Source organism: Megalobrama amblycephala, linkage group LG2 (assembly GCF_018812025.1).
Source record: "Megalobrama amblycephala isolate DHTTF-2021 linkage group LG2, ASM1881202v1, whole genome shotgun sequence".
NCBI lineage: Eukaryota > Metazoa > Chordata > Actinopteri > Cypriniformes > Xenocyprididae > Megalobrama > Megalobrama amblycephala.
This window is the reverse complement of record NC_063045.1, coordinates 52,103,870-52,117,011: the sequence shown is the minus strand read 5'-3', so window position 1 is coordinate 52,117,011 and position 13,142 is coordinate 52,103,870. Positions and strand designations below refer to the sequence as shown.

The window sequence follows — 13,142 nt, the reverse complement described above, 5'->3', positions numbered from 1 at the left end:
TGGTCAGTCTAATCGAAACGCCTTTTGAGACGTTATATTGCGAAGATCTAGAGTTTTCACCAAAGGGCGTGTCCGTGGCGGCTTGACAAAGTCTGATGTTTCGCCATGAAAGAGGAAGCTGTTGTAACTGAGGCATAGTATGTCTGATCTGCTCCAGACTTCACATGTGTGATAAGAGTCCTGGCCTAAAGACATCCATATGACAATATTCAGTAAGACATAGCACCACCTGCTGGCAACAGGAAATGGCATGCTTTACACTGTAATTCACTACCAGATTCACATTTCATTATGCCACAAAGTACCAAACATGCTAGAAACAAGTTAAATCATGCAACTCTTGGCTGAGTGCTAATGTATGCGATTAACGCCACGAAAGAAACAAGAAGTCAGGCATAAAATGTCCGATCTGCTCCAAACTTCACATGTTCGATAATAGCCCTGGCCTGAAGACATCAACATGGCAATATTCAGTTACAGTCAAAGCGCCACCTGTAGGCAGCAGGAAGTGTGACATTTCGAAATGACTTTGGCATAATTCTCCTGTATTCATTCGCTTACATGCATGTCGCCCACTGATATTTTTATGCTCTATTTCAGTCTTTCATTAGGGTTCCACATGTGATTTATTCTTGCTGTGGAGTCGTATGTGTGCTTAATGTGTTTCACCGTCTGTTTGATTGGGTGACAGTAATGTTTTAATACAAATTTATGTTACGCGCATCATGAAGCACAGTCCTGAAGCTGTTATGAGCTAACTCCCTACGGTTTGCAGCACTACAGAAGACTGCTGAATGTGCTGAGAGACGCTGATGTAAAGGTCAGCCGAACTTGAATGCCTCCTTGCCTTGAGCTGGAGGGCACGATTATTCGCAGGCCTGAAAACAGCAAATCTGCAGCTTACATGATCTAAGCTGCAGATCTAATTCCTACAGCTGGATTTGTCAGAAAGAATTTTTCCTTTTGGTCCAGTTACAGAATACATGTTTAAATGAAAGCTTTTTGGCTCACACTAAGGAGCTGGCCTTGTTTATTTGATTAATCAGCATGATAGTGATTCTTCACAGCAGGACATTTTTGAAACAGGCACTTTCCATGAAAATATATATTTTTTAAAAACAGTAACTTTGGTAACGGTGGAAAAGTTGAGCTTGACGAATACAGACATTTATTTTGAATACCAGCTACTTTTCACGCTATGTTAATTTTGCATTAAATAATAGATAATTTAACAAATTAGGAAGAGTACCTAAATGTTTTTGCCTGAAAGAACATGGATTTTTATGTTTTTATAGTTGTAAAAAAATAAAAATAATGGACACCAGTTTGCGCCCTATTGTTTTTAATCTCGACCTAAATTTACCCAAGTGCTCTAAATTTTTTGGGCATTTTTCAACTTAATATAGATAGTATAGTATGGGACCACAAACTGGACTTGAACTTGGTCATCCAAAGCGCTGCCTAGAGGTTGATTGATTCTGAGCAACAAAAATGTTCTTGTTACTTTTTTTTGTGAAGGATACTTCATAAATATGCAGTGAGTTTTTTTTGTAAGCACAACCCAATATGTATGATTCCTCCGCACCTGCTGTTTTATCTTAAAAGGACATGGGATTTGCACATTTACAGCTGTAAAGAGAATAATGGGCCCCAATTTGTATCCTTTTGGTTGTAATCCTGAAGTGCAAGAGCAAAATGCAAGAATTCACACCCACAGACTTAAATTTACCCCGGTTGAGCTACCATTTAAAATGTTTCTGAGCAAAAATAAGCACAGATGATGTAATGGCGAGGTGTCAAAAGGATTGGTCGTCTCTCTCCAAAGACCAGGCAGGAATGTGAGAGCTCAAAATATTTCCATGCAGCACAATCTTATCTGTTCCTCCAGTACTGGAGACAATGGCGAGTTCTGAGGTGTGTGGAGACGGAGGCGTGTGTTGACATTCTCCTGGTCTGAGCAGCAGGTAGGGGACCACTGTAGATAGTTGCGTGTTTGTTTTCTTTTCCGTTCAGGCTCACATCCCTTCGAGTTGTTTGCACTCTAGATTTTTCCGTGTCGTGTCACTTGTTCATTGTGCAGTAAAAGTGTTTTTGTTTCTTTTTTTGTGAAGGATATTTGGACGCAGGTTAACAGATGTGATGTGTTTTCTTAAGCATGACCCGATATGTTTGATTCCTGTGCACAGGCTGCGCACATTATCTTTGATTTATGTACTGCAAGTGTAATTATTAGCCAATGGTGAAAACCATATCGATCAGTGACACTTCAGGTATAAGCATACCAGCGCAATGAGTGCAATGGTTTTTGGGGAAAGCAGGTTGAGTGTAACGTTGAAGCATTAGTTTATATTGGACCTTAATGTTCTTTTAGGTAAATTACGCATGATATGCAAGCAGATCTGTGGCTTTGGCAGTTATGTGTTGTGCGTGTGTGTGTGTGACCCATATCTCCAGGAGGGAAAGAGGACGTGAAGGAATTGCAAAGACAACCGAAGACTGGCTGTCACCTGATATAAGGACATTTATCAGCATTTATCCAAACAAAAAAAGAGACAGAAAACATTTTTCATCCCTTCATTTTGTAGATACCAACCAGACAGACTGTATTTAATTTCCTTTCTTTGTCTTTTCCACACACACACACATACACACAAGAAGTGATCCGTGGAATGTTCCATGGAAGCAGTTGCTTAAAATTGAAAGGTCAAATGATATGAAGGCCATTCTATGAAATGGCTGATCTTAAAAGTATTTTTTTGTACAATTTTAGGAATTATGTCTGATGATGTATAAAAGTTAATAAAGCAAAATTGTTAATAAAATAAATTAAATATTAAATTAAATATAAAATTAATATATTTATAAAATCGAATAAAACCATAACATTTGCTAAATAAAATATAATCGATATTTAAATAAAAGAACATGCTAGCTTATAATTAAAGCTTTTTTTTTTTTTTTATCCAAAATGTTCATATTTGATATTAAAGCCCAAACTTGAATGAAAATTAGAAATGTCACCTTGGCAACTAAGTAAAATATAAATTATATACAAATATATAAATGCTGTTAAAATGAAACCTAGTTCAAAATTTAATAAATAAAACAAATAAATAAATACTGTATATAATTAATATAACACTGATACAACCAGGAGAAGTTGATAAAGACAAAGAAAAGGCTAAAAACATATTTTTTGTTTACAAAATAATTAACATAGTAAAAGCCGTCACCTGATCTTTTACACATAGAAATGTTTAACAAGTCATTTTTGTACAATGAACTATATGTATAGGAGTTGCTCATCATGAGATGAGAAGAAAAATAGGAAAAAATGTCAGAGAAATGAAGAACAGTAACTTTAGTGTTTGTTTGTATTTTTCAGTGTGCTGTTCAAGATCTTTATATTTACCAGCGGCGAGCAATGTTACGATTGGGCAGCAAAATGTAATTGGGTTTGACATGCTCTAGTCTTTCTGGCCTTTTCAGGATATGACATAAGGTGGCCATCAAACCTCTCAGAGCGCATCTTTGTTCTTTTCATGAAGCATCTGTCTTTGTTTTCATTTCCTGTTTTATTTTCGGCCTGGTTTTACAATGCTGCACTGCTGTCTTGTATACAAACACTAGTCGAGATTTATTTGGTTATCACTGAACGGTAAATACATAAACATACCGAGAGGTAAATGTGGGAGAGAAGGAAAGTCAAAACGAAAGAAGGAGAACAATGTTTACAATAACGCGTCTCTGTTCTTGTTCCAGCAGTTCTGGAATGAATTAATTTGTGTTTCAGGAAAGGTTAATGCTTTTCTGTTTTTTTTTTGTTCTCTTAAGTCTTTTTTGTTCTGTTTTTTATGATTTTCTGAGAGAAGTTAAACTAGATTTTTACATTTTCTTGTCTGTAAACACAAACTGCCATAATGTTAGGATGTTCTGTGTGGTTGCCAAGGTGTTGCTATGGAGTTCCTAAGTTGTTCTGAGTGGTAGTTGGTGTGTGTGTCTTTGCTCTTTATGTTTGGGAACGTTGCTGTGCAGTTGCCAAGGTGTTCTAGCTTGCTAGGTGTGTTGCTAGGGTGTTTTAGATGGTTGCCAGGGTGTGGCTATGTGCTTGGCTGGTTGCTATTGTGTTTCTGAGTGGTAGTTTGCAGTATATAGGGTGTTTTTATTTGATTGCTAGCTAGGCTAAAAATCCTTAGTTTGATTGCATAGAAAAGTAATAGCACACCTTTCTTGAATAAGTGATTAAATGTTTGATTGATTTGAGTTGATTCCCTAACTCTAAAGCTGGGGACACACCTAACGATTAGCTGAAACATTGAACTGAACGCACATACCGATTGTTTCCTTTGACTGGAGCCGATTTATATACTCACACATGGAATTTGAACACCGACTGTAATCGCAGACTGAACGCAACTGGCTCTGACTGGACGCGTTTGAGCACGATCAGTCATAAGTATCAATTTACATTCATAATCGGCCTTACAATCGTTAAGTGTGTGTGCGGCTTAAGTGTTAAAAGTAGTAAAAGTGATGCTTGACTTAGCAAACACAACTAGTAATCTATTACTTGGGTCACTGCACCCCTCAGGTGTCAATCTTGGAAATCATTCCCCTAGTTTTTACAAGGTGATTCGCCAGAAAAGAAAGTTGTTGTGTTTGAAGTGTTTGTATTCTAGCATGTGTTTGATGTCTGAGCTACCTTGCTGGTTGCTGGGCAGCCTCCTGTGCCCTTCTCTGATTGGCTGAGGGAGATAGGTGTTGATGGGCAGACGGGTTGAAGTCTGATAAGAGTGCAGACATGCGTGAAATCCGATCGGGCGATAACTGCCACTCACCTGGGGGAAGTGGCCTATCAGATTTCTCCATCTCAATCACGGTGATGATAAAGCTGTCAAATCAGCTTTGACTTGACTTATCGACATGCCATATCACCCTGCATATAACAAGAGAGAGACACGGCTGATAAAAAAAAAAAATAATATTTTTCCTGTCGCTGTGTGAACTTGTTACAGGGTAGATTTTAAAGGCCCAGTGATTTATGCCCTAGTCAGCTCATGCAGAGTGCTGCTGGTAAAGTGCGAGACGAGGAAAGGAGAGGCCCCAAATATGATCGAGAGGGGTGTAGTTTTCCAATCTCTAGCTTCAGAAAAAGAGGTATATATTGAAGAAAATGTGGATTTATAGAAATGGTAGCTGTGCATTATATAGTTTTGGTGGGCAACCACCAGCAATTATCACCACAGTTGTGTGTAGACAATCATAAATCCTTACTTTCCTGAAACTTCATTCAGTTTTACAGGGGTTTGTGAAAAAAAAGATGACTTTTGTATGAGCTAAGAAGTACAGCAGGTCAGCTGTACTTCTTAGCAGATGTAGAGTATTTTAGTGTTGTTCAAAGCTCTGGTTTTGGACAAGTGTGGTCACAGGAGGCCCGAAACGTAACCTAGATGAATTGCTCGGGGAGTATTAGTCTGCATTGTTTCAATATGCTGATATTGGCTCTTAACGTTTTGTCAGCAAACTGCTTGAATTCTCTAATGCTAGTCATAGGAGAATCTTGATGGTCTGGATCAATAGCTGGCCATCTCTCAGTTCTTTCTTGGACCTCTAATTGGATCGCTGCAATTTGATGATTGCTAACGAATGATGTGTGTGGTAATGAAGTCATCAGTGTAAAAATTTTGGGAAGAAAGGGGTGGTAGAAAAAATGTAAAGCAGTGTCACAAAGGACTCATAGCCCCCTCTGAAGGACTCAAAAAGGCCCGCAGATGGGAAGATACAATGCAAGGTTTCTGTCGGCATGTGGGAGGAAAATTTCCACCCGTTACGCTCAATGTGGTATGCTCAGTTTTCCCAGGATTTCTCAAAATGCCAAAATCTGTTAAAAACAAGGAAGTCCATAGTATTTGGAGAAAACATTGAAAACTAAGAAACCCATCAATAGTGACTGTCCTGAGCTGTGAGAGTCAAAAACATCTGATAAAACATCCACTGTAAAGTAATTAAATGTCAGCAATGCACACTAGCGTTAAAAAGTGTTGGTTTGGTAAGTTTTTAAATGTTTTTGACTTTTATTTGATCAAAAATATAGTAAAAACATCTTTTGAAAAATGATTACAATTTAAAATAGCTGTTATTATATTATAAAATTTTATTTTTTTCTGAGATGGTAAAGATACATTTTCAGCAGCCATTACTCCAGTCTTCAGTGTCACATGATCCTTCATAAATCATTCTGATATGCTGATTTGGTAGTCAAGAAAACAGTTGTGCTGCTTAAATAGATACATTAACTGTCACTTGATCAATTTAATGCATCCTTGCTGAACAAAGTGTTCATATCTGACCCCCAACTTTTGAATGGTAGTGTTAGAATACACAACTAATTTTGATTGACTGTCAATGTTGAAAGCCAAATATCAGAATCAGTATCAGAAAGAGCTTTATTGCCAAGTGTGCTTGCACACACAAGGATTCTTTCTTGGTACTGAAGCTTCCAGTGCACGCATACAAATACAACAACAAGAATAATTGTAATTACATTGATTGAATAAAATGAATAAACATTAACTGAGTTTACAAAGATATTGCTCTAAGCAGTGGAGTGGGAGGCATTTAACTGTTCAAGAGGGAAATGGCCTGTGGGAAGAAGCCGTTTCTGTGCCTAGGTGTTCTAGTGCCTAGTGATCTGAAGCGCCGTCCGGATGGATACAGTTCAAATAGTGGGAGGCTGGGGTGAGTGGAGTCTGTGATGATTTTACCAGTAATCCTCTCAACAGTCCGGACTGTCCGTTGTAGTCTCCTGATTTCTGATTTGGTAGTTGAACCAAACCAGACAGTTATAGATGAACACAGGACGACTCAGTAGAACAGGTTGAACTTCCTCAGCTGGTGAAGGAAGTACAACCTCTGATGTGCCTTTTTCACAGTGGAGTCAATGTGATTGTCCCACTTCAGATCCTGAGAGATGGTGGTACCCAGGAACCTGGATGACTCCACTGCTTCCACAGTGCTGGTGAGTTGGGGGAGTGCTAGGGTGTTCCTTTTTGAAGTCCACAATCATCTCCACTTTTTTGAGCATGTTAGGCTTAAGGCAGTTAGTTGCTCAACTTCTTGTCTGAATGCAGACTCATCACCATCCTGGATGAGGCCGATGACTGTGGTGTCATCTGTAAACTTCAGGAGCTTGACAGAGGTGCAGTCATTCATGTACTGGGAGAAGAGCAGTGAGGGTCCTGGATGTGAGTTTCCTCACTAGCTGCTGTCTACCTCTCAAAAAACAGGTGTTCTACTGACAGATTGGGGTGGGGATGGAGAGGTGGGTCGGATTGGCTGTGTGAAGATAAGGCATAATGGCATTGAAGACTAAACTGAAGTCCACAAATAAGATCCTTGCGTAAGACCCAGGTCTGTTGAGATGTTGCAGGATATAATGCAGTCCCATGTTGACTGCATCATCCACAGACCTGTTTTCTTTGCATGCAAACTGAAGGGGATCCAGCAGGGTTCGGGAGCTGCACTCACCGAGATTAACCAGCACAGTGATGCGCTTCCCCCATTTGCGTTTGACCGCACATTTGAACAGCACTGTGGCCGTTCTGACTAGAATGTCCAGCAAAACTGATTAATCTGAGTAATCAAAAACTGGAAAAATGTTGTCTGGTGAATTGCCTAATGTCCAGTAGTTCAAAGGGTAGGAAGATACAATAACGTGTATCTTCATTCTTCATTTCCGATAAAAAGACGGCCATCCATGGCACCATTTTGATATCAGGTAGTTATGACATCTCCCCGCAGGGGTATAACAGGCTAACCTTGACTCCTTTACTGAAATCTGAGGCTGTTGCATTCATGAATGCATGTTCTTCTAGATTTTTACCACACAACAGCTGTAGTTTGTGTGTTAATTAGCATCTGCCTTGTGTCTAGTTTGTTTTTAACCCCGGCCATGTGCACTTCTGATCGTCCTTGAGGGATTCCAGTGAGAATGTGCTAATCCTACTATTCAAAAAGAGAGAGAAAGAACCATTAATGGAAGTTGAGCGAGTGAGGAGAGTGTGAAACAAAGTAAATTGTATGCCGTCGCTGAAAGGTTTTGTGGTCGAGCAAACCAGCTGCCGTTCATGAAAATCTCCCAAGTGGGAATATGCTAACGAGAACAGAAAAAGGCAGCTTGATCTTCAAATATAGATGTTAAAACCTTTGTCTCAGCCAATTAGAGAACAGCAGCTATGCTATGATGTAAAAGCAGTGTAAAAATGAAAGAAAGAAGTGTAAGCTTTTGTGTACATCCATTTTACTGCGTGATGATCATGTTTATGAATTTTTTTTGGTTTCTAACATGCCTCAAGAATTTTTCTTTTTTCTCACATTCTCTTTCCCATGAGACTTAGTGGTACCGAAAGCTCATATGACCACAATCAAGCCCTGATTAATGGCTCCTGTAGTTCACAGATTGTTGCTGTGTGTGTCTCAGTCAGCTTACTATAGGTTGTGAATCAGTATATCGTGTACACAAATTCAGGCTCTGCTAAGAACACTGGCTCACTAAACATTGGGACACTGATGACTTTGTTTCCAGCAACATGACAGTGTCCTTATTGAAAGTGAAAGTGACATGTGAAGGCCAAGTATGGTAACCCATACACTAAAAATAAAGGTTCTTTATTGGCATTGATGGTTCAGTGAAGAACTTTTACCATCCATGGAACCTTTCTATTCCACAAAAGGTTCTTCATAGTGGAAAAAGGTTGTTTAGATTATTAAAATGTTCTTCACACACACACACACACACCTGGAGAAGTGGCCAGCCATTTTAGCTGTGGCGCCCGGGGAGCGATTGGGTGTTAGGTGCCTTGCTCAAGGGCACCTCAGTCATTTCCTGCCAGTATTGAGAATCGAACCCACAACCTTCGGGTTACCAGTCTGATTCTAACCATTAGGCCACAACTGTCGCTTGTACAACTTCACTACTGGTATTTATGAACAACAGTAGAAATGATAACTTTCTGAGATTAATATTTTAATGCTATTTAAAGTAGGCCTACATTTTGATAAATACTTTGTTACATATCTCTTTAACATGTCAGCTGTAAATTATAAATGGTATCTGGATTTATAATGTTCACTATCAGTCTGGTGTATGTTTATGTTGTAAAGTAATTAAATAACAGTTTAATTTTCCAGACATCTGTTGCATGTCATCACTAATTTATGTTTCACGCTTTAGAACTTCCATCAAGAACTTCCTGGTTGTCACGGTTTATTGTGGGGCGTTTTACGACGCGAGCATTTTTAGTGCAATGGAAGGATTTTTTGGGACTGTATTTAAATCCTTGGATGCACTAATTCTTGAATTCAGTTTGACAGAATGGTTCCTTCAGGTGCTAATTAAACATTTCACCATGCCACTGCAATTAAACAATGGGTATTGAAACCATTTGGTGTGGTTGTAAAACCAGATGAGTCAGAAAATTAGGCACCAAATGAGAACCATGGTGCAAACAAAAACAGGCACAATGAGGAGACCCATCTGCGGTGTTATTAATCTCTTAACAATCCTTTTATTTATGAAAGTTTATCTTAACAAGCCCATTGCCTTTGGGAAATAAACAAACAATACAAAAACAACTCCTGACCTCCCTTCAGTTTAGCGGTCCTGTCATAAGGTTTCAGTTTATGTGTTCTCTAATTACCGCAAATATAAGTCTGAAAACGGTCACTGTGTGAGATCATCTCCCCTTTGCATGTGGCAATTCTGTTTCCATTACATCTGAGAGTGGGTGTTTACATGTGTCTTCTGTCATCCTTCATTTGATTGACCTAATTCCATCTATTTGAGTCAAGATCCGATCACTGACTGTGTGGTTTTACTATACAAAAAACTTTTCAAATTAAATGAATATTATTTGTCCTACAAATGAAAATTCTCACTGTGATGTTGTTCCAAACCTAAATTATTTTCTTGATTATAGCAGCTTAATATACTTTTATTGTATAAGAGAGAGAGCACCATGAACATTCTTCAAAAATAACAGTATATTTAACTAACTACACATTGCCATAGTAAAAACTAGTTGATTTGCTGTTGCTTGATCAATAAAAATCATTTGTTTGTGATTTGAAGTATGCTGGTCAAGTTATATGTTTGTTGTTGAGAGCAACTCTTTTTTGACTTTGTAGTATATTTATTAGGTTCACAGCTCTGGAAAAACATCGTCTTTTTATCTGTGCTGTAGGAAACTCGGTCCGAGTATTTAATTACAAAGTTCTGTGTGCATTAATGTCATGAAATCATTCGGTTCCACTACTTGGAATCGCTTCTTCTTCACATTCTCAAACCTAACAGTGATGCATCCTGTGCGTGTTTCCTCTACAGGCTTCACACGGCCCAGAGAGCCATTAAGCAGACTCAGGTGACGGTTCAGAAGATTGGAAAGGAAATTGAGGAAAAACTGAGGACAACAGCGTCCTGCACAGAAAAGGTGAGACCCAACAAATCAAACCAGTGGGATTTCTTGGGTTGTCTAGGTCTGCTTGTGTGCTCTTATTCATTGAGGATTATTTTTATATTCTGTATACTTTCTATGTTCTCTAACTTCATAAATCCTATCTGGCCTGTTTGGTTTTCTTTTTCTTTGCACCTGGTACATAGTACTGATGGTAAGACTCTGTAAAGCACCTCTGCAAGTATAAAAGGCTAAATTTACAGTTGCTGTATGCTTGACAGAATTTTATAGCAGATTGTCAAACTCAATTTAAAATTCAATACTTCACTCTGTAGTGGGGATATTGTCTTTCCAGGCTCACAGAATTACTCTTTCATGAGAGATGGCAGTATAAACCAGCTTTTGATAAGCTATGTGTAACAGACAAGCATTTAATAAATGCTGTAAAAATATATTGCTCATTCATTGTTAGTTTATGTTAGTTACTGCATTAATTAATGTTAACAAATGAGACCTTTTTGTAAAGTGTTAGCCCAAGTTTTTTTTTTTTTTATTATACCCTGAACCCTCATTTTTAATAAGTCCAAGAATATTTTTTTTTAATTCCATGTAATATGAGACAGAAAAAAATATAGATGAATGAAAAGGAATAAACAAAAGACAAACAACTCTGATGTGTATTGGCAACCCTAAATGAGCAAAAAGCTTCATTCATCCACAAAGATAGGTGTCAGTATGAAGTCCATGACAGCTGGAATGAATAATAAACAACATTTAAATAAATAAGAACTGGACATATTCTAGAATTCTTAATTAGATAGATAGATAGATAGATAGATAGATAGATAGATAGATAGATAGAATATTTACTTTCTCATAAATTCTCAATATATATATTTATACAATAATATATATATATATATATATATATATATATATATATATATATATATATATATATATATATACAATCTATATATATATATATATTTTTTTTTTTTTAACAGATAAAATCCTTTCAACTTCTAATGCTTTATTATTTGCTGGTTATTTCAAGCAGTTGCAGTGTTATTTTTACAGGTGAGAATGAGAGTTCAGTATGCTGGAGCTAATACCCTCACTTTCAGACAGGAAGTCAGGGTACCCAGTCACTCAACACAAATGGCCTCAGCGTTGTGTATCTTGTGTTACACAGATCCTCATAAATATGTCATTAAGTCCTCGGGCGGCTCTTGTATCCTGTGTTTTGATGGATTTAGAGATCCCGAATCCCACTGCTTTATCCCTTCTCTATGTATCTCCAGCCCTTGTTAGCAGAAAATCCTCTGTTTGTGTTTCCACACTCACTGTATCCTGCAGTAGAATGAAAAGTAAAAGGAAAACATATTTAGCATTTTTGGAGGTGCCATTCAGCAGCTGCGAAAACGAAGGTTTTAAAGTCTTGCTTATAGTTAATGAAAACTTCAAAAGTCTGTCCTCTCCCGGTTGGCTATAAATGCCCAGACACTTCCACTCAGAATAAACACAATTACACACATACACATTTTTTTTCTCCTTCTCTCGAACTCTTCAGAACTCAGATCCAAAGTTGTGGTGCTTTATTTGTTTTATTTGTTCATTGTTTAGCCGAATACTGTGTTCAAAAGTGACGCATTTCAGAATCAGGATTTAGGCTTCGGGTACCAATCAGTTACATTCATATATATATATAATTTATATATATATTTTTTTTAATTATTGTATTGTTAAGCTTTTTGCTTGATTCATGGGGCATTAGACTGCAGAAAGGAAAGAAGGGATGAGGAAGGAGTGGGATTTGATTCAAAAGTTTGAAAAGATTATTTATTTTTTGTTTAAAACATCCCCCTCATTATAAACAAAGCATTTATTTAATCAAGTTGCATATGCCTGCTTCCAGAGCAAGACATCGATGAATTGTCTGGCATTCAGTCGCTTAACGGCTGACATTTGCTTACACTGGATGTGAATATTGCGTCAGGTCAAAAGCAAATAGTACCCATAATCACTGACGCTGACTACACTGGATGCAGTACACAGATGCGCATTTAGTTTCTGACATACTCCACACACTTGAGTCTGTCGACAAGACATATGGAAGAGTGAAAGATTGTTTGATCTGGCATGTCCAGTTTAAACAGATAATTTCTGTCTCTGTACAGACTTCAGAAGGATCCCAGTGTCGGAAACGAGTTAAAGGATTAGTTCACTTCAGAATTAAAATTTCCTGATCATTTGTTAACCTCCATGTCATCCAAGATGTTTATGTCTTTCTTTCTTCAGTCAAAAAGAATACATTGTTTTTGAGGAAAACATTCCATATAGGGGAATTCAATGGCTACCAACAGGTTGAAGGTTCAAATTGCAGTTTCAATGCAGCTTCAAATGGCTCTACACCAGTGGTTCCCAACCTTTTTTACGCCAAGGCCCACCTCCTCTTTGAATCAACATGGCACGGCCCACCCCGCCCCCCGTTTTTATAATTCACAAAAAAAATTGTATTTTTAGTGTTATTACTTTTCAACCCCACGTTATTAGTTCTTTAAAGAAGAAACTCAAGATAGATTTAAACCTTTAGTTATTTTTGCAAACATACTTTGCAGACATTCTTTACAACTTAAAAGTACTTACTTTGCTCAGTAATACAGTAACTTAAATAAGCACAAGTCAACC

The 13,142-nt window shown here is 37.7% G+C and overlaps 1 protein-coding gene across 2 annotated transcripts in view; it reads left to right on the top strand.

Moving 5' to 3' along the window:
• The window catches only part of uvrag (UV radiation resistance associated gene), a 131,226-nt gene that overhangs the window by 21,120 nt on the left and 96,964 nt on the right, over positions 1 to 13,142 (top strand). For both annotated transcript variants that reach the window (XM_048180779.1, XM_048180780.1), the window contains one exon: positions 10,382 to 10,487. In XM_048180779.1, coding sequence (XP_048036736.1) covers positions 10,382 to 10,487 — 106 coding nt within the window. The remainder of the gene's footprint in view (positions 1 to 10,381; positions 10,488 to 13,142) is intronic.